The sequence below is a fragment of the Euprymna scolopes genome, chromosome 2 (assembly GCF_053919585.1).
Source record: "Euprymna scolopes isolate OS-2025 chromosome 2, ASM5391958v1, whole genome shotgun sequence".
NCBI classification, from domain to species: domain Eukaryota; kingdom Metazoa; phylum Mollusca; class Cephalopoda; order Sepiida; family Sepiolidae; genus Euprymna; species Euprymna scolopes.
In genome coordinates, this window is record NC_136483.1 from 203,373,591 (window position 1) to 203,401,460 (window position 27,870).

The window sequence follows — 27,870 nt, forward strand, 5'->3', positions numbered from 1 at the left end:
GCAAGTGGACACCATTTTAAGAGCAAAGATGAGTTGTGGGATGCTCTCCAAGAGGTATCGCGAAGAATAACTGTTGACAAAATCACAAATTTGACTAATTCTGTGGACCAACATCTTTCATAAAAGTCACAACATCTTTCACAAGTCATTCATAAAAAAGGATCGCATATTCCCTACTAATTATGGCTAACGTAGAAATTGCTATGTAGTTATTGTGTTCTAAGCATTTTCCTAGTTCATTTAATGTTGAAAATTACTTCAATAAACAAGTTATGGGTATATTGTGTTTTTTCTCAACCTCGTTAATAACTTGACACTGAAATCAACAGATATTCCTATCTTCTGCCATAGTTTCGCTAATATTGCTTTAAATACTTTTGTTTTGTGACTGGAGTGATTGAATAGTATTGTAAGCACTTTCTCAAAGTTCCATGGATTTTTATTCACTCGTTCCTTAAATATTAAAAAAATGTAAACTCGTTAATAATTTGAGACGCAGTGAAGATGAGAACTCATAATTTGTGTATTCATTGTTTGTCCTCATCTTCATACAACATTAAACAACAATTATGAAGAGGAGCATAAGAGTCCGCCCAAAAATGCAAATATCTTTTTTGACAAAATAATCTGATCAGATATTAGGTAAAGACGAATAAATAAAAACAATAAAAAATGCTGCGTTTTTGAATGTTTAAGATGAGGATTGGATATTCGTATTATTATCTCAGAACAAAAGCATCCCCTCCTCCCGTGAATCAAATAAAAGATTCCGTTCGAAATTCCATGCAGATTTCCAAGTTCGATAAGAAACATTCTCGAGTTCGACAAGATACACCTGAAGAAAGTCGGAGGTTGCATCGACCGAAAGGTTGTGAAAATTAAATTCAACACGAAAATCGTAGTCCGAAGAATTGGAATAAAAAATCATAAATTAATTAGAATTTATTATTTATCAAAATTTGATTAAAAAGAAAAATGTAATGAATAAACAATTTCGTAAAATAAATCTGATTTTTAACTTTAAATTTAAAAAAAAACTCGAAAATAATTTAATAACATATCATGCTTCCTTGAATAATATTTTCAAAACTGAACACACGAAGTGCCTTCAAATAATTTCCAGACATTTTCTTACCGTAATTTTATTGATAGTACACACACTATGCACATTATGTCCCCATTCAAAGTAAACCCCTCCAGTTGCAATGCACTTGTTATATCGTTCCAACAACATCTAGAAGGCCCCATCGAAGTCTTCTTGTGTGAGCGTGTTAATGACCTTCGTCACAGCCCCTTTCATCTCTTCAATTGTCTCATAGTAACAGTCTCTAAGGTTTTCCTTTGAGCTTAGGGAATAACCAAAAGTCACAGGGAGCAAGGTCTGGACTATGGGAGAGGGGGAAGGAACTGTCTTGATGCCTATCTTGATCAAATAGTCTGTGATCTTTTCTGGGCACTCTTGGGACAAACTTCGCACACATCATTCGCATCTTCAGTTCCTTGTGAACAATTGTGTGTACAGTTCCCACACTGACATCAAACTGTGCACTTGTATCTACAAACACACGACAGTCTTTATACACGAAATTCTTTATTTGGCCAATCAATTCTGGTGTTCTGACTTCTTTACTCCTCTCACACCTCTAATCATCCCGCAAAGACTCACTGCCTTCCTTTAATTGAATCTCTAATGCCAATCAAAAACTGATGCTCGATTCATGGAAAATAGTCCAAAATCAGTCTGAAGCATTTCATATATTTTTGTGGCATTTTTTAAAGTTTAAAACAGAATTTTATTGCATATCATTCTTCTAAAGTGTTATCCCATCTAGATTGCATTTTTGAAATTCACCAGCTGTGATAATCAGGCTTTAGTATGGCGTATTCCCATTCCTGCTGTAGCTGTCCATTTGAATATGGAATCATAAAAATTGGTCAGTCATCTCATATGATATATAGCAATAACATAGTGAATTTTCAAAATTCTACAACAATTTGAAATGCCTGTGCAGAAATGTCTGGAAACTTATTTAAGGCATCTTGTATTTTTTCATGAGAATGAATCAAAATGAATTCAGAGAAAAAAAGCAAACAGAAAAATTTGCCAATGAATGAAATAAGAAATGAAAAGTAAAAAATAAATTTAACAGCTGAAAAACAAAAAAAAAAAAAAACACATGAAAATGAAAAGTATATTTTTCTGTACTGATTATTCGAGAACTATTTTGGTGTAATTGCATATTTACTGAGACAAGCGACTTTTAAAAATATATAAATATACATATAAAGTGATGATATATAAATATACATATAAAGTGATGATATATAAATATACATATAAATGATGATATATAAATATACATATAAAGTGATGAACAGTACACAGGACCCGAGGAAAGTCGGGTTGAACTGCTAGTATAAAAGAAACATGAACTTTATTGTTACGTTTCTGATATTTTTGAATTGAGATTAATTATTTGGATTTGATTATTAATTGTTTGGATTTGATTATTAATTGTTTGGATTTGATGATTAATTGTTTGGATTTGATGATTAATTATTTGGATTTGATGATTAATTATTTGGAGTTGACGATTAATTATTTGGATTTGACGATTAATTATTTGGATTTGATAATTAATTGTTTGGATTATTCGGGCTACTGTTCTTGTCTTCAGTGCTATTTGCACAATGTTTCGATTGATGTAACCTCCAATTTTCTTAAAACGTATCTTGCCGCATTCTGGGACCTTCCTGCCGAGCTTCGAAATCTGCACGGAATTTAGAACGGGGCCCTTTGTTTAATCCACAAGGGTAGCATGCTCTTGTTCCGTCAGCCATGACTGAGTAGAAGTTGTAATTAATTCACAATTGAATTTATGAGTCGCCCGCACTGAGGATTGAACTCTCAACCCCCAAAAGACTGAATTTCACTACGATTCTTTGTAGAACACGAGCATATTACGTGAACGTTGTGCAAATTGTACTCAATATGAAAACAGTAGTCCGGAGGATGTAAATAATATGACCAACATTTGTCAGCAGTATATTCAGTCTTACAATGCATCCAATATATAAAAATCAAGTAAGTCAAATTATCGACTTTTGTTATCGATAGCTTCTGTCCTACAAAATCAACATTTCATTCTGAAGAAATATTTTATTTTGTTGAACGTTAATTTACTTTCATTAAGAAAAAACTCGTAATTCGAATAAATTCCTGAAAAGAATTAATCCGATCGGATTTTTTCGTACAGCCGCCATTTCTTAACAATCGACCTCGATATCTATTTTTACAATACAGACATACTTACGTTATGTTACAGTGAGAACTATAATATTTCGAAAAAAAAAAAGAAAAAGAAAAGAAAAAAGAGAGATGCAACTCTGTCATCTTCCCTTGTAGACCAATTTCCCTTTTTGTTGGAACAAAATATATTGTTTAGAAATAGCGTCATAGTTTTAAAACAAGAAATATATATCAAATATAAAGTAAAGAAATTACCGGGCAACGTTGGGTAGGGATCGCTAACTATTAATAAGTTAATCAATAATTCTATGAGAAAGAGTGAGAAAAAGTGTAATGATTTAATATTACAATGAGAAAAAAAAGCATTATTTTTTCAATTGTATGCAATTCTTTTATTGCAAGAATGTATAATTCTGAAACGAAAACACTTTGAAAATACGTGTTTTATTGTTTAGTTTGCGTTTATCATTATTTATTATTTCTGCATAACATTTTCTGTCTTTTATTTAATATATTTAAATAAAGTTTATCATAGTCGAGGACAAAGTTATCTCCTTGAGAAATTTTTACGTCGGAGTTATGTCCCTTGGTAAAGAATGATATGTTTATTTGGTGAAAAGAGTTACAACAAATCTTGTGAGTTATCAGGAGTACTTGTGTAATAACACGTGGTCAGTGCATTACAGACAACATCAGCTTTGGGGCATTTCTCATTACGAAAATGCATGAAGAAAACATAAACCTGTGTGTGAACAATGTATTTGTTTTGATTAAAAATAATAACGGAAACGTATACGTACCTAAGTAATTTTTTGTTGTTACTTTTTCCGCAACTCGAATATTCATGGCCCCCTTAGGAATTCGCACCACTTCATGATAATCAGCTGCAAATAGAAAAAAAAAACATCTCTACAATGTTGTGACGCATGAAAAGTTTTAGTATTGTTTGCTGTAGTTTTGTCATGTTTAATTTTTGCCTGTCACGGTTAGGTTATTTGAATATATTTTAATATTTTAAAACCTACATTAGATGCTGAAGTAAGTATCTACGCGAACTGATACCCCAGTTGTGCCAAATTCGAACCCAGTTGGTTTCGTAGCACCACTTTCACTATGGATGTTAATAACGTTCGCGTGTTTTCTTGAATGCGATCACTCCATTTATTAAGAGATTCTTTCATTTGTTTCTTAGAATTCATGACCCTAAAACAAACGCAACTTTGAGAAATTGTAAGAAAGAAAAATATGCGACTATTTAAAATGAAAATTGCAAAAGAAAATTAATTTTTATTCAAGAAAACTGTAACACGACTACTTCTTTTTAGACTAGTTTATATATATATATATATATATATATATATATATATATATATATATATATATATATATATATATATATATATAGCCAGTAGAGTTTAGTTTCCTAGAAGTACATCCAATGAAACAACATGTGTCTATCAAAATAGTGCTAAATGAGTGAACAGAGCAGGTATATTAATTTTATTTATACAAACATTAATGGCTACATATGTGCATACATGTTTCTGTAATCACCCATGTTGGGGGATTACGTCTTCAGGCCAAGAATTACCGTCGAAAGTGATATTTCCACCAAATACATTTTCCTATTTCGTTTATCAAGTTAGCATGCAACCTGGGTGGGAGTCATAAAATACGGTAAAAGGATGAGTGAGGTCTTTTGAGGATAATAAACATCTTTTTCTTTCCCTTTCCCTTTCCAAGCTAACTTTTGGTTTTTTATGGCATAAGGTACTTGAGAATTTAGTTTTCTTGTCTTGGAGTCTGTAAGTTAAGAACCTTAGCGATGGTCAGCTAAGTACTGACCGGTGCCTTTTAATCTACATCCACCCACATACACATGCAACACACATACAACGCACACATACACAGACACCGCCCCCCACAGACACACACACATTAATACGTATATCCAAAAGCGAATCCATGCTGTACGCTTTTTTTTTATATTCACAACAATATAAACTTATAATATATATCTGTGTGTATGTTTGGATATGGATGTATTTCTGTTTGTATTGTATGTAGATGTATGTATATGCATATATATTTCTGAACTATTAGAATAGGCTGCCTCGTATATGATTGTTGTAACAATATAGAATGCAAGAATGTATGAATGTCCGAATGTTGTTTATATATATGTTATATGTGTATGTATATGTGTGTATGTATATATGTATATATGTGTATATGTATGTATGTATGTATGTATGTATGTGTGTGTGTTTATATATATATATATATATGTATATATGTATGTATGTATATATATATATATATGTACACCCGTCTGGAGTGTGATAGCATACTTTTGAATGTACGAAGGGGTTACCACGCTACAGAAGTAAAGAAAAACGCTATTATTCGTCTCTGTATGTCTGTAATGTGTGTGTGTATATATGCGCGGGTCTAGCAAAATGTAGGCATTTATAAGCATATTGATATATGTATATAGGTACATGTGGGGTTTAGATAACTTTCGTGTTTTATATTTATTCATAGTTTGTTTGTTTATTTGTTTTAATTTTATTTTATTTTTATTTTTATTTAATTTTATTTATTTTTGTTTTGTTTTATTTACCTTAATGTAATTTTAACTCTATTCCTGCGTAGTTTCAGAGTTATTGTCTAGTTTCAGTATGTGTGTTGTGAATATAAAAAAAAGCTTACAGCATGGATTCGCTTTTGGATATACGTATTAATGTGTGTGTGTGTGTGTGTGGCGGTGTCTGTGTATGTGTGCGTTGTATGTGTGTTGCATGTGTGTGTGGGTGGATGTAGATTAAAAGGCACCGGTCAGTACTTAGCTGACCATCGCTAAGGTTCTTAACTTACAGACTCCAAGACAAGAAAACTAAATTCTCAAGTACCTTATGCCATAAAACCAAAAGTTAGCTTGGAAAGGGAAAGGGAAAAAAAGATGCTTATTATCCTCAAAAGACCTCACTCATCCTTTTACCGTATTTTATGACTCCCACCCAGGTTGCATGCTAACTTGATAAACGAAATAGGAAAATGTATTTGGTGGAAATATCACTTTCGACGGTAATTCTTGGCCTGGACGTAATCCCCCAACGTGGGTGATTACAGAAACATGTATGCACATATGTAGCCATTAATGTTTGTATAAATAAAATTAATATATATATATACATATAGTAATTTATAAAATATATATGGCGATTAAGCTACACTGAATATTCTGCGTTTCATCCAACTATAGGATTCGTCAGGCTTATGCGCGAATTCTGTCGTTGCTTCTTGTTTTTATACATGTTGAGGATTACTAGTTGGCCACTCAGCTTTCTAGTATCCACCGCGCCCCTTCCTACCAGCCAATGGGCATGCATTTTATCAAACAAAGGATCTGTTTTAGAGCTAGGTTAGTGGTTTTAGGTGGCCGTTCTGCTTCTTTTTTTTATATACATATAAATATACCTATGTGTACACAATAATGCACATATATATACATATATATATATATATATATATATATATATATATATATATATATACACACACATATGCGTGTGATCGTTTATGTATATTCATGTTTATTTAATTTATTTATTTGTTTGTTTTCTATTGTTATTGTTAGTTTTAAAGCTATTTTGTATCGCTATCCTAGAGTGAGTTTTATTTTGTGAACACAGTTGTTTGCTATTTCCCGCCTACAGTTTAATAGATTTTGAGGTTCTTTAAAGTACAGGATAGAAAATTTTTCATGGAGGCATAATTTACATGGGTCGTCTAAATGTCTGCATGTGGTAGCTTGTCTTATTATTTTCCATTCGACTACCGGCGAATGTCCGCTTTCTTTGAGTTCCCAGTATTTATTCGCTAGTGTTGTTTTTATACGGTGTTTTTTATTTTTGAATGCGCTTTTGTGGTCATAGTATCGGGTTTTGAAATCTAAGGAAGTCATTCCTATGTAATATTTTTTGTTATTCGGGTTTTCTTTTGCAAATATTGTTGCTTGATAGACTACGCTTTTTGTTAGACATTTGTTTTGGACTGGGCAAAGTGTGCGGTGTCTACAATTGCATTTATCTTGTTCGTTATTAGTATTTTTATTTATGGTATGGTTGTACTTGTCCGGGGTTGGTTTGTTATTATTATTATTATTATTATTATTATTATTATTATTATTATTATTATTATTATTATTATTGTTATTATTATTATTTTATTATTATTATTATTATTATTATTATTATTATTATTATTATTTCTGTTAGTGTTGTTTTTATTTCTGTCCTGGTGTCTACTTTTTTATTGTTTATTTTGTTGTTGTTTACATTGTTTTCATTTAGTATTTTGTTATTATGTGCCTTAATTATCATCTCTAAATTTTCGCAACAACTGTAAGATAACTTCAAGGTATTTTTATTGAAGATTTTGTGTAAGGGGTTGGTTGCGGGAAAGTGTTTTTCAATAAGATCTAGAAATTTCTTGCCAAGTTTTGTTTTTAACATTTGATTGTATGGGGCCGTATACAAAATTATAGTTCTTTTTCTTCTGTTTTTAATTTTATTATAGTTGTTGGTGTTTTGTTGTTTATATTTGATATCTATATTTTTGTATCCACTGTTTTTTAGGGCTGTTTCGTAAATATTGGATGACCTGTTAAATGCATTTTCATCGCTTGAGTTATTACTGAGTCTACTTACCATCGAGTTAGGAATATGTTTTATAATTGATGGTGGGTGGTTGGACTTAGGGTTTACGTAAATTGGAGTAGCGTTATCTTTTAAGTATGGTTCATATGTGTTTTTATCTAAGTTTAACGTGACGTCCAGGAAGTTTGTTATTTTTATGTTAGCTGATATGTCCGCTTTTAGGCCTAATTTTTTCATTTCTTTGTGTATGATTTTCTTAAAGTTTTCTCCCTTGACTTTGTTGGAGTTTTTTATTATAGCTAGTCCGTCATCTCTATATAGGCCGATATCCGTAGTATCGAATATGCTTGTGAGGGTATATAGAATGAATAATCCCACAAGATCTGATGCCTCTGCAGAGTCTCTGGCACCCATCGCCAAATCGAATGAATTTTTCATTTTATTTTTTATCCATTGGTTATTGTTATTTATTAGAACTGATTTTCTACATTTTTTAATTATGTTGATTTCTTTTGAGGATATATCAGTGTATACCTCGGCAAATTCTAGGGCAATGTTAAAAAGTTCTTCGGATATCGAGGGATAAAAGTCTATGATGTCAAACTGTATGAACGTACATTTATCTTTGTTTTCTATATTTTTAAACCAGGTGATTGCTTCGGTAGTATTTGCCCACTGGTTTAGTTCTAGGTCCTGTTTGATTTGTTTGTTTACTCTAGAAAGTATAGTTTTGCTAATTCTACCTATTTCTTGTTTAGTTGGGTTTATCAGGCGGGTGCTGGGATTATTATTAAAGTCCCGTTTGTGGTCTTTAAGCAGAATGTATGATTCTCTTGGTTTCAATTTGCCAACTTTATCGCTAATTTTTAGTTTATCGGTAATTTGTTTACTTTCAGTATTTATTATATCTATGTAATCGCATTCGTTTGTGTCTAGTTTTTTGTAGTTTTTTGTAATGTTTTCTGTGATTAGTTTGTTATATTCTTGCTTATCTATTTTATAAAAGTTTCTTGTTTTATCTGCTTTTACAAAGATTTTATTAGAGTTGTTTATGTTTCTAACGATTTTGTGTAGTTTCCGTTGGAAATTGTTAGGTTGATTGTGGAATTCTAGGTTTTTAATTACGTTTAAAAGGTCATTTTCAAAGTTTATCAAAAGGTCTACTGTTTTCGCATTTTTAAGGGTTTTAAAACCATAGGATTCTTTTTTGTTTACGTTTTCATTCTTAAGGAAGAAATTTGCTCGCCATCGCATTCGGCTCACATATATATACATATATATATATATGTATATACACATATGCGTGTGATCGTTTATGTATATTCATGTTTATTTAATTTATTTATTTGTTTGTTTTCTATTGTTATTGTTCACAAAATAAAACTCACTCTAGGATAGCGATACAAAATAGCTTTAAAACTAACAATAACAATAGAAAACAAACAAATAAATAAATTAAATAAACATGAATATACATAAACGATCACACGCATATGTATATATATATATATATATATATGTGCATTATTGTGTACACATAGGTATATTTATATGTATATAAAAAAAAGAAGCAGAACGGCCACCTAAAACCACTAACCTAGCTCTAAAACAGATCCTTTGTTTGATAAAATGCATGCCCATTGGCTGGTAGGAAGGAGCGCGGTGGATACTAGAAAGCTGAGTGGCCAACTAGTAATCCTCAACATGTATAAAAACAAGAAGCAACGACAGAATTCGCGCATAAGCCTGACGAATCCTATAGTTGGATGAAACGCAGAATATTCAGTGTAGCTTAATCGCCATATATATTTTATAAATTACTAACCAGCTCTACCTACGTATTGAGCACTTTTGAAGTAAATACTTAAAGTTTACGCATAAATCTATACTTTCGTATAGTAAATTTATGTGAATAAATGAAATAGTTATATATACATATATATATATATATATATATATATATATATATATATATATATATATTCTTTGGTTTCAAAGGTAGACTAAAAAGAATAAAGCCATTAAAAATTAACAAAGAATAAAACCATTAAAAAATAAAAAATAAAGCCATTTTATAAAATAACAAAGAATAAAACCATTAAAAATAACAAAGAATAAAACCATTAAAAATAACAAACCATGAAACCATTAAAAAGTAACAAAAAAATAAGACCATGAAAAAATAGCAAAGCATGAAACCATTTAAGAGTAATAAATACTTAAACCATTAAACCATAATACAAAATGAAATCATTAAAAAATAAAGAATAAAACCATTTAAAAAATAACAAAAAATGAAACAATTAAAAAATAAAGACTGAAACCATTAAAGAATAACAAAGCATGAAACCATTTAAAAGTAATAAAGACTTAAACCACTAAACTATTTTAGTATTATTATACAAAATGAAACCATTAAAAAATAACAAAAAATGGAATCATTAAAAAATAACAAAGAATAAAATTCTTAAAAAATAACAAAAACTGAAACTATTAAAAATATCAAAAACTGAAACCATAAAAAATAACAAAAATTACACAATTAAAAAAAAAGCGTGAAACCATTAAACTATAAAAAAGAATGAAACCATTAAAAAATAACAAAGAATGGAGTCATTACAAAAATAACAAACAATTAAACCATTAAAAATAATGAGGAATGAAACCATTAAAAATAACAAACAATAGGACCATTAAAAATAACAAAGAATGAAACCATTAAAAATAACAAAGAATGAAATCATTAAAAAATAACAAAGAATGAAATCATTAAAAAATAACAAAGAATAAAACCATTAAAAATAACAAAGTATGGAACCATTAAAAAATAACAAAGAATGAAACCATTAAAAAATAACAAAGTATGGAAGCATTGGAAAGAAAAATGTTCGACTACTTAACTTTTAGTTAACTTTTTTTTTTAATAAAATCTTAAGTTTTTTAAAAATGTAATCTTAACAAGTGTCAAAAAATCATATTTTTACAAAAATATATTTCTTTAAATTGATGTTCATTTCAATATTTTATAAGAATATATTTTTTAAATTGATGTTGATTTCAATACTTTACAGATAGCAACAGTGATTTTTATATGAACATTTTTTTATTGTAAAACCATACTCTAAATTCTAAAAATGATTGTTCGTAATTATTGAATTTAAATAATTTAGATTTTTAAAAAGTTAATTATTTTTGAGAATGTATTTTTTCTTTACAATTCAAGAGAATATCTATCTATATATTTATAAAAGTGGGAATATTCTCAAACTATATACTCAACGAATTTTTTATTTACATGCTTGAAATTTGGTATTTAGAGTATTAAAACACGTGGAAAACTTTATAATCGAGTTTTACCAGGAAAAAGGGCTGCTAAGAGGGTCAAAATTTAAACATTGGTACGTGAGAGTAATCGAATTGTTAGTTTTTGCTAACTGCTTCACGACTGCGCATGCATAAAAGTTCGCATTCTGTTAAGAATAAATAGGTTGTAAACATGTTTTGACGATCGTGTCAAATCGGCGTAATGGTTATCGTACTTGACGCATTGTGTTTCAGTTTCGATCTCAACTCGAGTTTTTTTTTACTTACAAAAGTTTACCGTTTGGAAAAAATAATGCTCATATAACCATGTCTCAGTTTCTTTTTTCATTTCTCTAAGAAATTTAACGTTACGTTTGATATAGGGCAACGCCGCGCACATCTGCTAGTATATCTATAAAAGTAACAATATGTGTGTAAGGATACTTCTCAACCTATATACTCAACGAATTTTTTATCTACAGACTTGAAATTTGGTATATAAAGTATTCGTTCACATTATGTTAAGAATAACTAGATTTGAAAACACTTTTTAAAGACCATGGCAAGCTGTCATAATGACTATCGAACTTGACTCACTGTCTTTAAGTTTTGGTGTCGATTTCAGCTCAAATATTTTTTTTAATTTAAAAGAAGTGAGCTGTTTAGAAAAAACATAATACTCGCATGCACATGTCTCAGTTTCTTTCCTTTTTATAACTTCATTTTTTCAAAAAATTCACATTACGTTTAATACCGGGTAACGATGGATACATCTTCTAGTATTATATATTATTGAGAAATAGCGTTATTTATTTAACATAAAAATATTGAATTCATTTCCATTTTTTAAATACAAATCAATCAGTTTGTTTATAGATAAAAAAATAAATATTAAAAAATACAACCCATCAGTTGTATCATATGTTGACATTTTTTTAAAACTCTAATATATTAAAATGAAATGTACGAGAGGGTGAACACGTAACAAAATATATATTTTTCTGTATTTTACGAAAACTGCATTTTAAATATGATTTAATTAAAAAAAAGAATACGCTTAGGAAATTTCATAGAAATATGAGTATTCATCGATTTTATTTATTTATTTATGTATTTATTTATTTATTTATTTATTAAACACGTATATGTTTACGCGTTCGAATTTGTCACTGCATATGAAACAGAGCACAGAGCTGTGTGCGAAATGATGTCACAGCAAGTAAGAAATAACAAAATAAAAAGAAGAACGTGTGTGCAGACCGATGATCACTTTCTTTTCTGGAAATAAATGCCGTTGTTTCAACGGAAACAATTAAGTTATTCCTTGTCCTCTGTTACTTGCGACACTGTTACTTGCAACACTGACTACATGTTCACACGCAAACGTTGATCACACGTGTGTAAATGTCTAAAAAAATTACACATGGAAACGTTGTTTTAAGATATCGATAATGTGAACACGATTTTAAACTCGCATTTGCATTATTTTCGTATGCTGAAAAATTATGGCATTTATTGAGATAGAGGCAACAGGTCGATTTTTTTTAAATATGTATTTTAAACACAAACAATATCACGTACTTAATTGTCATATGTAATGGCAAAACATTGAAATAGTAATATATTTAAAAATTAAGAAAATTCATCGAGTATAACAACTGCTATTGTGTTATATGGCACCTAAATTCAACGCCATTATGATGTAATCTAAAATTTGCGTTCCGTGTTATGCCCCCGTGTATAAACTCTTCATCGTCTACTGTAAAATATCTACGAAAAATGCAATTTTTATCAATTTTTCGTAAAGATTATAGTTAAAAATTATAGTTAAACATTACTTTTAACTATAAATAACTTTGTACTGGATGGATTTCCGTTTGTTTTTCTTTTGTTTTTTTTTATATATATTATTATTTTCGACATGGCAATTAAGTACGTAATATTGTTTTGCTTAAAATGAAATATTTACAGAAATAAATCTGTCGACTGTATTTTAAAAAGCACCAAAATTATTATTAGTTTATTTTATGCATCTTTTTTAATGGCACAAAATTATGATGAAGATATTAACTTATATTGAAGATACATCATGAGGATGAGGTTAAATATGTGGCGCTCTTTGGAGGTACCTACTGTTGCAACATGGAAAATTTTAATGTAGTGTTAACAAACATCGCACCGCATATCTCTCCACAGAATGCTCCTGTAGGTATAGCCCCCAGTTCATAGCAGACTTTGAGTCTCAGTGGGAATATTCCCATTGGGGAAGGGGTGGGGGATAAAAATAAAAAAATTAAACAAAAAAGTTCAAAAAACAATTTAAGAAGATTGGAGGAAATGTTGATATAAGCAGGACTAAATAGTCAAATATTAATATAAAAATAGTCCGAAAAGATTTTCTGTTCTATCTTTGCTTTCATGAGGAAGCAATTAAACAGGAGCCACATGTATAATGGTGATATCATAGGTTTATCGAACCTATTTAAAGGGAGACCACTCTAAGCGAACTAGACTTGTTCGATTGACTTACCTCCCTTGAATAACGGCTGATCAAAGACGCCAGAGATCGTTTTACAAGTGGTTCCGTCACCCCCGCATACACGACACTTGTCTTCTTCAGCGGACGAGCCTAAAACATGATCACAACCAACGTGCTGCAAATCAAACAAATTTAAATAACAAGCATTAAAATTATTATTTTTAGTATTATTTTAATATGAAAAGACGATAGAAATTACTAAAAATTATCAAGAAATCTACAAGAAAACGTCATTTGTTTCAACCAATGAAGTGGGATTTATTTTAGCGCAAAATAAAAATACGATGTTATGGATTAAGTGATTAAAAATGCATAACAGCTTATAGTCTTTTATATTTTATCTCTTAGTATCTATATTTTATTGATAACAGATAGACAATATATACAATAAGATAAACAAATTGGTATATATATATATGTATATATATATGTGTGTGTGTGTGTGTGCGCGTATGTGTGTGTGTTTGTGTGTGTGTATATATATATATATGTATATATATATATGTAAGTTTAGTCAGGTCATGTCATATGCTACGAGGGACGTGCAATAAGTAATGCCCCTGACCCACTTCTCATAGCAGTAGAGCAATGAAACTTGCCACAGTTATTAGTTTTTCTCTACATAAGAACCAACCACCCAGAGTTATGCATTTCTACCATCGTTTGATGCAGCTCTGGAGACCGTTTTTATAGAACACCCCAGGTTGGTCCTCCAACCACGACGTGACTTCAGAAATTAAGGCTGCATCATCTGAGAAACGCTTTCCTTTCAAAAACAACTTCATGGCTGGGAGGAGGTGAAAGTCAGAGGGCGCAAGGTTAAGAGAGTAGGGAGGATGGGGAAGATTTCATAACCACACGCCTGTGCTTCTGATCTGGCGGCATGCGAGTTGTGGACTGGAGCGTTGTCTTGCAGGAGGACGGTACCTTGCTTATCTTGCACCGCCTCTTGATTTTGATAGCTTCCCTTAATTTCCTCAAAAGTGAAACATAATAGGCTCCTGTAATTGTGGTACCCTTTGCCAGGAAATCTGTCATCACTATTCCGTACTGGTCCCAGAAGACTGTGATAGTGACCTTGCCAGCAGAGGGCTGCACCCTTGCCTTCTTTGGAGGTGGTGAGTCCAAGTGCTTCCACTGCATTTACTGGGCTTTGGTATCTGGGTCATAGTGACGGACCCAGGTGTCATCCTGTGCAATCAGTCTTTTGAAAAACTTTGACTCATCTTCTTGACACATCTCCAAATTCATCCTCGAGCACTCGACGCGTTCTCGCTTCTGGAATGGTGTGAGCAACCTGCGGATCCATCTGGCAGACACCTTATGCATATACAAATGGTTATGAATTATAGTTTCCAAAGACCCTGTACTAATCTTGACATCTTGAGCTATTTGGCGAATAGTAATGCGCCGATCTTCCAAAATGGCAGCCTCAACTTGACGGACAGATGCCTCATCAATGGCAGAAGGAGGGGCGACCAAGTCTGGGAGCTGTTTCCACAGACTTCCGGCCATGTTTGAATTCACGATGCCAGCGTTTTACAAGGTCATATAATGGGATATTATTACCATAAGTTTCTTTCATTTCATCAAAAGTCTCCTGTGGTGTGCGTCCTTTCAAATACAAAAACCGGATCACTGCTCGACATTCAACAGGCTCCATTTCACACCTGACTCAGTTTAAACACCTGTAAAACAGAAACCACAATTAGTTCAGAGCTGTAATTTGCCACATAACCCGTAGAGATATAAATCATTGCACATGCAAAATTTCAGCTAGATAAGACAACTGGAAGTGGATCAGGGGCATTACTTATAGCACGCCCCTCGTACTGGTACCATGTAACCCAGTACTACCTGCCTCATGGTTGGGTCACTGGCGACTAAACTGATTTCCCCACCAGACTCGTTTGGTGAGGAGGGCGGTAGTCTCTCTGAAGGATTACAAACAAGACCTTTCAAAGGGCGAATGAACCCTTTTTCGGGGTTAACGACCAACTAGCACCGTGTAAATTTGTGTGTATGTATATATGTGTTGGGGTGGAGAGGGTTCCGTAAGCCGTGGTGAAGGCAATCTTTCTAGGAGAAGCAAATCTCTGATTTAAAAAACCATAAAGCGGGAGACCAGTACCTGCATTAAGCTGGTATGCAGTTTAACTTGTTGCTGGCTATCTTGCTCTGACTTTTTGCTGGATCTCAATATTTTGAACCGAGAGAGAGATTTACCTGTTGTACAAAGCTAAGACTCTGTAATATCTTTCTATAGATACTTCCTCAGGCATTTGAGCTCATGGACTTTAAGTCTCCGAGGGAGTGGCATTCGTCTGGCAAGACGTTGTAAGCATCATATATATATATATATATATATATATATATATATATATATATATATAGTCATCCACATACAGTAATGTTTCGCTGTTTCACACCTCATCAGTGCGGCTTCACAGGAAACTACAAGGCAACTGGTTTTATATATATATATTTTATTTGCTTTACATAAGCATATATAAGTTGCTACACATTTATCAGAATGTTTCGGTAAGCCAGTTAAATTAACTACGAACTCTACTTTTGTATAAGCAGCATCGTTTGCAGAGGTATAGTTACTTGTACCTAGCTGATTGAAACATGTTGATGAATTGTAGCGATATATAAATACTTATGTAAAATAATAAAAAGTATATTTTACCCTTAAGCTGGAATATATATATATATATATATATATATATATATATATATATATATATATATATGCTTGTGTGTGTGAACAAAAAATAAATATAATTTCTCTAATATAAAAATAATATATGCACATGCATACAAATATTTTTTATCTCACACGTCAACAAATAAGAAATAGAGAAAAGATATAAGCATTTATATGTTTTCGTTTTCGTATATATATATATATATATATATATATATATATATATATATATATATATATAGCAAAAATGGTAATTAGTAAAAACCTGAAGAAAGTGCTCAGTAATATTGCAGAGCAAATATATGCTTTATTATATATATATATATACACGTTTTTTTTTATTACCGTATCTTTCTGTTAAGTTACATTATTGTTTCGGCTACACGGCCGTTTTTTTGGCCGTCTGTAGCGTCCTTTCTGTAAAAGTCTGAGGACGTTACAGACGGCCAAAAAAAACGGCCGTGTAGCCGAAACAATAATGTAACTTAACAGAAAGATACGGTAATAAAAAATAAAACGCACATTTTCTCTACAACAGTATTGAGCACTTTCTTCAGTTTTTATTAATTGCCATCTCAACTATATATATATATATATATATATATATATATATATATATATATATATATATATATATATATATATATATATATATGTATATATATTAGTCCTCGCGTGAAAGAGCAGGACACAAAATGTTTTAAATAATAATAATAATAATAATAGAATAACATTAAAAAAAGACTTTTGCTGGCGAGGACTACTATTGACCGTAACCAGTTATACAGCCCTTTTAAAATTTGCTTTATCGCAATACTTGTTTGCCATTGATTATCGTTGGCAGTGGCTATTGGTCTTTACTGGAATTTTAGTGGCAATAAGCCTCCTCAAGGTCCCTGTTCTTTTCGCCATTATACAGTGGAGGTCTGGTTTTTCCTTCCTCCTTGACTACTTAACTATTTGGTTTCGTTTTTTTTTGGGGGGGGGCAGTTATGTGGTAATTGGTGGCATCAGAGAACATAGGTATGCAGCTTCAATGTTCTGGGTGCCATGTAGCGCTTCATGTTTTGTGTCTGTAGCAGTTTGTCTGGTCTACGCTTTTGGTTCATCTATGTTAGTCTCTACATCCAAGGGTTTTTCCTAAATATTTCATTTATTTTCATTATTGTTATTATTATTGCTCATTATCATTATTATTGTTCATTATTATTATTATTGTTCATTATTATTATTATTATTATTATTATTATTATCATTGTTGTTCATTATTATTATTATCATTATTATTGTTCATTATTATTATTATTATTATTATTGTTATTATTATTATTATCATTATTATTATTATTGTTTATTATTATTATTATTATTATTATTATTATTATCATTATTATTATTATTGTTATTATTATTATTATGGATGATTTGAAAATATTCGGTAGAAATGAAAAGAAAATAGAGAGACTGGTAGAACTTGTGGGGACATACTCAGTAGACATTGGGATGGAGTTTGGGATTAGTAAATGTGCGGTGCTGGTGATGAAAAAGGAGTAAAGTTTCATTCAAATGGAATAGTGCTGCCAAATGGAGAAATCATGAAAGAAATAGAAGATACAGGATATAAGTATTTAGGAGTGCTGGAGGGTGTAGGCATCATGAACAGAGAAATGAAGGAAAAAGTCAGGAAGAAGTATCTTAGAAAAGTGAAACTAATTGCAAAGTCGAAACTGTATGGAGGAAATCTAATGAAAGCAGTGAATGCATAGACAGTCAGTGTTTTAAGATACAATGCGGGAATTTTAGAATGGTCTGGCAAGAATTTACATGCCATGGATATCAAAACAAGAAAAGTGTTAGCAATGTTTGGTATATTTCACATTCGAAGTAGCGTAGCAAGGCTGTATCAAAAGAGGAAAGATGATGGGAGAGGATTGAAAAGGGTAAAAGATTGTGTTAGAACCGAGGAGATGTCGTTGAAGGAGGATGTGGTTAGAAGTGAGGAGTGGATGCTTAAGGTTGTGGCCAATGAAGTGGAGGTATGTGAGACCAAGGCTGATTATGTGAAACGTATGGATAGAGAAAGGGCAGAGGAACTGGCTAGGAAGAAAATGCACGAAATGTTCTTCCAGGATATAGCAGAAGTGGCTGATGAAAGATCATGGCAATGGCTTAGGTATCTGGCTAAGAGTACTGAAGCTTTTTTTTTTGCAGCACAAGAGCAGGCATTAGGAACACGACTGTTCAAAAAAGTGGTTCCAGGGGAGGAAGTTGCTGCAGAATGCCGAATTTGTGGTAAGACCTCAGAGTCAATTGCGCACCTTGCAGTAGGATGTAGTGGATTGGCCCAGAGAGAGTATGGCAAAATACACGATCGCATGGGATTTCGGATATATTGAGAGGTGTGTAAGAAAGTGGAGGTGAAGTGTGCTGGAAAATGTTTGATGAAGTGAGAACAAGTGAGGATGGCAAGGTAGAGGTATGGTGGCACAAAAGTGTCATAACGTCAAAGCAATTGGAACATAATCGTCCGGATTTGGTCGTCATTGACAAAGTTCCAAAGAACTACCAGATTGTAGATATCTCAGTTCTTTGGGACAGGAATGTGAGAGTGAAAGAGAACGAGAAGTGGAGCAATTATGCTCCATTGGCCTTGGAGATAAGGCATATACACGGGGTTAAAACACAAATAATCCGGATCGTAGTAGGTACGTTAGGTGTAGTATCAAATCGTCTGGAAGGACAATTGAAAAACTACAAATCCCCAATGTTTTAGGTGGCCTTCAGACCTCTGCTATTGTAGGTACCACCAACATCCTTAGGAAAACCCTTGATCTTTAAAGCTCCTTGTTTGCGGCCGGGATTGAGGGAAATCCTCTAGAAATGAATCCCATCCCTTTCCAGAGAGACGTTGATAAACGAAATAAGAATTATTATTATTATTATTATTATTATTATTATTATTATTATTATTATTATTATTATCATCAGAAGACCCATTGCAGATACTACTATTATTAATGAAATAAAAAAACACGCTCTAATAATATCTATAAATATGAAACACAGCAATTCAGAAATTGCACGATTTTTCAAAGTCGACAATGATGGTTTTCAGTGTTGTTAACAGTGAAAGGTACATCATCCCCCGCCATTTTTTCCCAATGGGACTTTACAGTCAATACAGATGCCAATGCCGACACTCTTCAAACCATTGTTAAGCCTTGGATAGACAACATAGCTAATGGAAGGGTCTGTCTTGCAACAAGATTCGGCACTATCCCATAAACCTCTCAAACTGAGAATTGGATGGCCGATAATTTTTATGATCATGTCACACTAAACTTATAGCCTTCTGGCTCACCAGACTTTAATCTTCTGAGGAAAATCAAGCTAAATGCATGGATTTCATTCTACAATCGTTTTTATAGTTAATCACTGACCAATTTTGTTTCAATTAATCAAAATCCTTGATTTTATTGCGACTTATTAACTACTTGTTTCCTTTAATCAATGACTTTTAAGATGTTAACCTTCTTTATTTTGAAGTTGGTTAAACATAAGAAGTTGACATGCTTATATTTCAACGGAACTGGGTTATTACAAGGCGTTTTAGCAAAATCTGACACTTGACAAAAAGAAAACGAAATAGACAACAGAAACAACAGTTGTACATGAAGAAATCTGAAAGTTTATTTAGAAAATGTAATAGTTCTTATTCTATGAAAACGAAATCTCATGACGGTGCGAAATGAATTACACGCACTTAGCAACAGTAAAGGGCGAACTCCTCCATGATAGCAATCTTCAGAGATTTAACCATATTGCTGGCGTGCTTGTTGGTCTTGGCCTCGATCATTCCTAAGAAGAAATGCTTAAGGGGTTAAAGGTGACCCTAAGTCCACCCACCAGTGGCGCGGCATATGCTAAGGTCATCTCAGCCTTGTGTGCATAAGCGGATCTCTTTTGGAAGATGCAGGAGTATTCGAGAACTATCTTGTTCACCCAGAGCTTTACCATTCTCCTCAGTACCATCTCTTAGATTTCGGTGGGCACTCTCAAATGTTGGAGTTTGCTGCAATACCCTATAATTGGTCATATTTTTCTTTTGCTAACTACCGCATTTTTTGTCATTTTTGCATCTACTTCTGACACTAATATATGAAATTTATAATTTTTATTATTAGCAATATAGTGGTTTCTTAGCACTATAGGAGATTTTAATTTTTTAGTTATTCTTTTCGATTTATTATTTTTTTAATATTAAAATTATCGATTTACTGTTTTTTTTATTAAGTTCGTTATTTTTGGTTTATTCTGTGGATATACTTTATGGCTATTTTACTGCGACAATTAAGTATTTTTTAGTTATAGTTTTAAACTTTGAAATGTCTAGTTTCTTTTTCAAATTATAAGAATTTTTTAAATATCTTGATGACTTATTTTTAATATATTATTAAGTTCTAAGTAGTGTACTATATTTTTGGTTTGTTATAAAATGGAGTTTTGTGATTATAATATCTGTTTTGATCTAATGCTGTTTCTCCAACGTACTATATTTTGTTATTCGGATATTTGTTGGTAGACATTTCAGCGTAGTGTAGTTAGCTTGCGATATATATATATATATATATATATATATATATATATATATATATATATATATATATATATGTGTGTGTGTGTGTATGTGTGTGTGTGTGTGAGTGTGTGTGTATATATATATATATGTGTGTGTGTATATATATATATATACATATATATATATATATATATATATATGTATATATATATATATTTGGGAAAACTGGTAGTTAGTAAAAACCTGAAGAGATTGCTCAATACTATTGCAGAGCAAATATGTGTTTTATTTTTTATTACCGTTTTATCTGTTTGGTTACATATGTTTCAGATGTTGGACCATGTTTACGATCTAACAGCGTCGTCAGACCTTACAGAAGTGGTTGTTAGTATTAGGAAGAAGTGTTTTAGAAGAACTACGAAAAAAGGGGGGTTGAGGTAGGAGATAATAAGAGGGAAGGGAGACGGGCATTGACAATATTTCAGTTTTGAGGGTTAAGGTACATTAGATTGTATTGTGTGTGGGGAGGGGTAACATGTTCAGGTAGGCGTGGGTGGAAATATGTGAATATAGGGAGGAGGAGGTGTAGAGAGGATGGTAAAGAAAAGAAAAAGCATGGGGTAAGGAGAGGAGGGGGAAGTTTCAATTTTTAGGGTTTAAATTTTAACTGCCTTTTGTTTGTTCCGTCTCCCCGCCCCTCTCTCTCTCATCTACTTAATATACGTTACGGAACAAGCAAAAAGCAGTTAAAATTTAAAACCTAAAAATTGAAACTTCCCCTTTCCTCTCCTTACCCCCCTTCCTTTTTATTTTCTTTACCATTCTCTCTCCACCTCCCCTCCCTTTATCCATATATCTCCACCCACGCCTACCTGAATCTGCTACCCCCCCACACACACAATACAATCTAATGTATCTTAACCCTCAAAACTGAAATGTTGTTAATACCCGTCTCCCTCCCCCTTATTATCTCCTACCTCAACCCCCCTTTTTTCTTTTAAAACATTTTTATTTCTTCTAAAACACTTCTTCCTAATACTAATAACCACTTCTGTAAGGTCTGACGAAGCTGTTTGATCGTAAACATGGTCCAACATCTGAAACATATGTAACCAAACAGATAAAACCGTAATAAAAAATAAAACACACACACACACATACACACACATACACACACACACACACACACACACACATATATATATATATATATATATTCGTAAAAACACAGAAAATATTTTTTTTTTCGCTTCTAAAAGCGTGTTCTAAAACAGTTTATCCATTTATTTTACAATTTTACAATTGAAGATGTTTTTACTTTTCGACACTTTTTTCAATTTCATATTTGGCGACCGTGCGCCTTTTTAGGCTTTATAATTAAGAAAAGAAAATGAAAGAATTCTACGTGCAAATACAAGCTAGCGCGACCTCAATAACACATGAGGATGGACTTTTACTTTTGCTAAGCCTCTACTTTTAGACCACCAAACAATGCCACGAGAATGAAGAAAATTAAGAACTAATAAACGCTCAATTCGAGACCTTAGACAATCCAAAGAGTTCGAACGATAAGTAGTTGTGAACATTGCATAAGCGCTAGTTGACGTCCTCTTTGCTTAGACTTCCCAGACAATGCACATCCTTAAGTGATACAGGGATAGATAGATAGATAGATAGATAGATAGATAGAACGTTAACTTACCCAACATTCTCCATTAATGCAGATGTCCAACTTATCAGGGAAGCATCTTGTTCCATCAATCACTTTTGGAGCTCGTTCCGTGTAGAAATTGTAACCTTCGGCTAAACAGTTAAGCGTACAAGGTTTCACGTGTGCTTCAATAAACAAAAACAAAACAAACGTGATTGTTTTTTTTTTTTTTCTTTTTACTTAAGATTGGTGGGGGGGGCGCTCGACCTTGCCGAATCGTAAAATACGCTTATATATATTTTAATTCATGTAGATTTCGTATTTATTATTACAGAGCTAATTCTCTATTGAATATTATATTGTACCTAATATATAATAGTGATTTCAAAATAACTTGGGTGCTATCAACTAGAGTCGAAACCAAAACATTTAGCGTTCCAGTCGCGTTGCCCACCGATGCAGCTATCGAGAGATAGATAAGAAAAAAATAATATTAAACGACTTAAAGAAATGAATTGAATTTGCGCATGCGTAGAAAGAAGTCCACATATGTTGGCAAGTTGAAATGAACATTTTTGCATTACAACTTACCGACATATTTCTGTACACGTTATTCATCCAAACAAAGATTTTATTCGTTATAAACCATCCTTGGTGTATGATTACTATTTCCTGTTGATTACAGTGGTATGTGAGTAGTAGTTTAAGAGTTTATCGGTTAAATATTTACACACAGACACACACATAAATCTACTGTTTTATTTATATAGATTCGTACTTTTCAGAGTGACACTGAAAATTGTGCTTTGAATATTTTCTGTAATTTTAAACAAATAACGAAGCCGTGGTATTTGCTAGTTGTCTCATCATTTAGGTTGCATAAAGTATTGTGTTGAATTTATGCCAATGTAATGTACACAGTAAATATAAAATATAAAACGATAAAAAATATATTCAAAGAGAAGAAGGCAACGAATTTAATAGTGCGTCAATTGTATTAGATATTTATAGTTTCTATTTTTTTATTTAGTTACGTTCGTTTTAATACTTCGTAAATAGAATATCTTCACCGAAGAATATAATTATTCGTTGTTTTGTCTTTCATATAAACCGGAAGTGTTTCATAGTAACTGTTATCCAGCAGCAATATTTAGTTGTTACGTTCAATATGTAGCCAATGTGAAGGAAATATCAATATATATTTTATTGTTATTGTCTTAATTTGCATGTTGTTTTTATTTTTTTATGAATTTTATTTTTACGTTTTTAATTATTAAAATCTTGAAAAATGCAATTAAAAAATGCTCGTATTTATCGAAACAATCTAACATATAATGTTATATAATAATAATTAATTAATTTTAATATTAATTCAATCTCGGAAAACGTTTTCTCTTTTTGGGGCTTGTTTTAGTTGTTGTTTGGTTTTACGGCATATCGACCTTTTTTTCGAATTAATTAATGCCGACTCCAGTCATTTTGATAAAACGTTTTTATACTTCAAGTTATTTATATCCTCCACTATTTATTTTAATATTTAGTTTGTTTTGTCGTATGGCATATCAACAATTTTCTAGTAAATCACTACTAAATCCGTAAAATACTTAAAGTTCTTTCTATTTTCAAATATTTATTTATGTTCTTTGGTTTTACATTATGGAGAAACCCCAATTTTCGCGTATAAAAAGGTAAAAAGATATATTTTCTCTTTTTTTACTTTAATTAAAGTGGAATAACCTAACACCCCCTTTTTTTCCTAATGAACTTACTATACATAGATTGAACACGATGATTGGTAAGTGATTTTTCTGATATTAATGAACTTCTCTATTATCTGTCTTTCTATTATTATACTCTGCTTACAATAAGTTCCTTCATATTCACATGTTCCTTGTTCTGGACTATGCAATTACAGAAGTTGGGATCCATTGGTTTTAATAATATGTTTAAATTAAAAAGCATACGAAAATTGATCAATCATCAAGAAACTCACATCCTGTAAAAGGCTTCCATTTGTAAAAACGTCCACGGAAAGGGACGGTGTTATAAGAGTCGCACTGAATCTCTCTGAAATCGACCTCATCGGCTGGACAATCCTAAAATTATTAAAGAAATAAAATAATTATGAACAAATATAAAATATCTTTATAAGAATGGTGGATGTTTTTTTTTAAATTTTTATTTATACATTTTCACCCCAAACAAGGTACATTGCCACTTAGGTGTAAGGGGCTACTATCAGGGGCAAAAGCTACTGGGGTACTATATAGGGATTTGTGCAGCAAGACGTCGGTTCACGTTGCACTTGAAATTTTGCATGTCAGTACAGTTGGGGAAGCAGGGACCTGGAATGGAATTCCAGAGTCTAGCGGTTCTGGGGAAGAAACTACTGGAGTAGAAAGATCTTTTACATTTAGGTATCTCTACAGTGTGGGGGTGGGATTTAGCAGCCTGTCGGGTTTGTCGAGGGTGCTCACGTCGTGGGGGCACAAGTGCTTGCAGTTAGTCAGAGCATTCACTATTAAAATACTTGTAGAACAGGCAGAGGGGTGCAACATTTCGTCGATGGGACAGGGGCTGAAGCTTAGATGCCAGTTCAGGTCATATCAGATTTGCGACTCTCTTTTGAACCTTGTCAAGGAGCGAGAGACTAGCAGCAGATGCACCAGCCCAAATATGTACAGCAATGAATGTAATTGTAACACAATGATGAGATGTATGATGCCAATGTAAAGATTAATTATAAAATATTACAGGGTGACCCAAAAAAAAACGGGCCCCAACTCTAATTAGGCCCCGTTTCTTAGTGTTTTGTCCGAATGAAATGAAACTTTAGTCATAACTAGTTTATTATATTCAAAACATCACATCAAAACACTATGGTCTTTGGTCTTTGAGCATTTCCAAAGATTAAACACTATGATCTTATGGTCTTTGAACATTTCTAAAGATTAAACACTTGATATGATAGTGTGTGATTATTAGGGGTATGACAAGTGAATATTATTTTCATTATTTTCACTCTCGAGTTTATATCCGACACAGTTAGACACAGTTAATTAAGCGAGAACCACATCACTCTATTTAAAAACAAGATATCAACTGATATATACTTGATAGTCAAAATTATGAAAAGAATATTCTGTTGTCATAGCTCGAGTGATTACCATAATGATATCGTGTGAATCTGAAGATTCTGTTGTTGGCATTAGTTTCCCCGATATTTTTCTAGTCAGAATTCTTTCTAGAAAAAAAACAACATTGGTGATTATGAGAGAGATCATGTGAATGAACATTATAAGTGAAAGTGATTTTTGTGGGACGAACTGGATTCGAACTTTAAAGATCAGTCCACCGTCTTCTTTCTTAGTGTAAGTATGGTGAATGAAGGGGAAGATAGAATATTTGTTTGTAAAGACAGTTTGCGAACTGATTTCACACTGAGCAGAAAAAATAGTTGACATTTATTCCTAGACTGCTGTAATAAACTAATAGTGGCAGTTGCTAAAATAAAACGAAATATATACTTTAAAAGCAAAACTTGGTCAATTTTAAAATCCTATAGAATTTTTGGACAAAAGCAGAGAAGAAATGCTGATTTTAAAAAAAGTCTTGTTTTATTAATAATCTAACGTTGTCGTATGACTGGTATTTTGCCCAACAAAAAAGAGAAAATTGATGTGTTTTTCTTCTTACATGTGTGTTGCAGGATCGATACCTTTTCCTTTTGCCGATGCAGTAACGACCGCCATGTTTCGGTCTGAAATTTATTAAAAAAAAGAGAATTATTTACAAGACAAGAACCGCGATGATTTAGCGAATATTTTACTGCTTTTGTAAAAGTTTGTTTAGGTTGCGATTATTGCAGTTTCATACAAACCTTACACGCTTAATAATTCACCTTATCTCTTTATCAGGTTGACAAGAAAGTTCTTGCAGTTTTTAAGTTTTAAATTCAGATGAACATATCTCGGCTTAAACAAAAATTTATTGATCGAAATAAGCACTATCATATCAAGAAATTTTTGCCAACGCAAAGCAAGTGTATTTATGCCAGTAATGTAAAAAATCCTGTATTCTGGTGGCGATGAAGTCGCTGAAGGCTTTTTTGTTATCGCTTAAGGTTTTTTAAGCATTTCTCAAGCAGAAAGTTGTCGAGATACTTGAAAAAGTTGTAGTCGGTAGCTGAGGTGTCTGGAGAGTATGGCGGTTGAGACAGAGTTTCGCAGCTTAATTCGTCCACCTTCTGCAGCGTCATTTTAGCAACGTGCGGTCGGGCATTGTTGTTTGGCATTTTCCGTTGATTAATGCTGGGTGTTGTTGTCGAAGTTTCTAATGCATTTCATCCATTTGTTGACAGTACTTCGCCGCCGTAATGGTTTCGTCTGCATTAAAAAAAATGTAATGGATGAGATTGGTCGCACCAAACAGTCTGCATGACCTTTTTTTGGTGAAACTCTGGTTTCGGAAAGTGTTGTGGAACTTCGTCGGCGTCTAACCACTGAGCTGAGCATCGCTGGTTTTCGTAAAGAACCCACTTTTCATCACAAGTTATAACCCGATCGAGGAACGTATTGTTCTTGTTGCGTAAAAGAAAGGAATATTACACTTCATAAAATACTTTTGGTTGTCGTTCAATTTGTGAGGAACCTATTCGTCAAGTTTTGTCTTTCCAATCTCTCTCAACTGGGTGGAAATCGTCGTATACGTTACGTTTAATTCAGAAGCAAGTTCTCGAAGAGTTGTGCGCGGATTGGCTTCGACTAAGGCTCTTAACTGATTGTTGTTAACATCAACTACGCTCATCATCTTCAAGACTCTCGTCGCCGCCATGAAATTTCTTAAACCACCATTGTGTTGTACGTTCAGTAGTGATTGTTGGGCCAAAAGCTTCGTTGGTATCGCAAGCTGTTGCAGCAAGTTTTTAGCATAGTTTAATTGAAATAAGAAAATTGTGCGAATTTGCTGGGGGTTTTTTTCATCTTATATTAAACATTCTGAAAACAATACATAATTGCTTTAAAACGATTGTAATTTAAACGATAAGATAGAGAGAAAAAACACTATTTAAAATAATATATGCAGTAAAGATATTATAAGAAAACTTATTTAAAAATACATCATTTGAAATCAAAATTACAAATTCCATAAGCACTTTCTTCTCAACTAAATATTTC

At 32.2% G+C, this 27,870-nt stretch overlaps 1 protein-coding gene across 1 annotated transcript in view; it reads right to left on the reverse strand.

Moving 5' to 3' along the window:
- Window positions 1–27,870, reverse strand: part of LOC145302307 (A disintegrin and metalloproteinase with thrombospondin motifs 6-like) — a 245,599-nt gene that overhangs the window by 29,087 nt on the left and 188,642 nt on the right. Inside the window, exons 13-17 of the mRNA XM_080144646.1 lie at window positions 26,390–26,453; window positions 24,687–24,789; window positions 22,745–22,878; window positions 13,745–13,868; window positions 4,051–4,134 (exon numbers count right to left, since the gene is read on the reverse strand). Coding sequence (XP_080000772.1) covers window positions 4,051–4,134; window positions 13,745–13,868; window positions 22,745–22,878; window positions 24,687–24,789; window positions 26,390–26,453 — 509 coding nt within the window. The remainder of the gene's footprint in view (window positions 1–4,050; window positions 4,135–13,744; window positions 13,869–22,744; window positions 22,879–24,686; window positions 24,790–26,389; window positions 26,454–27,870) is intronic.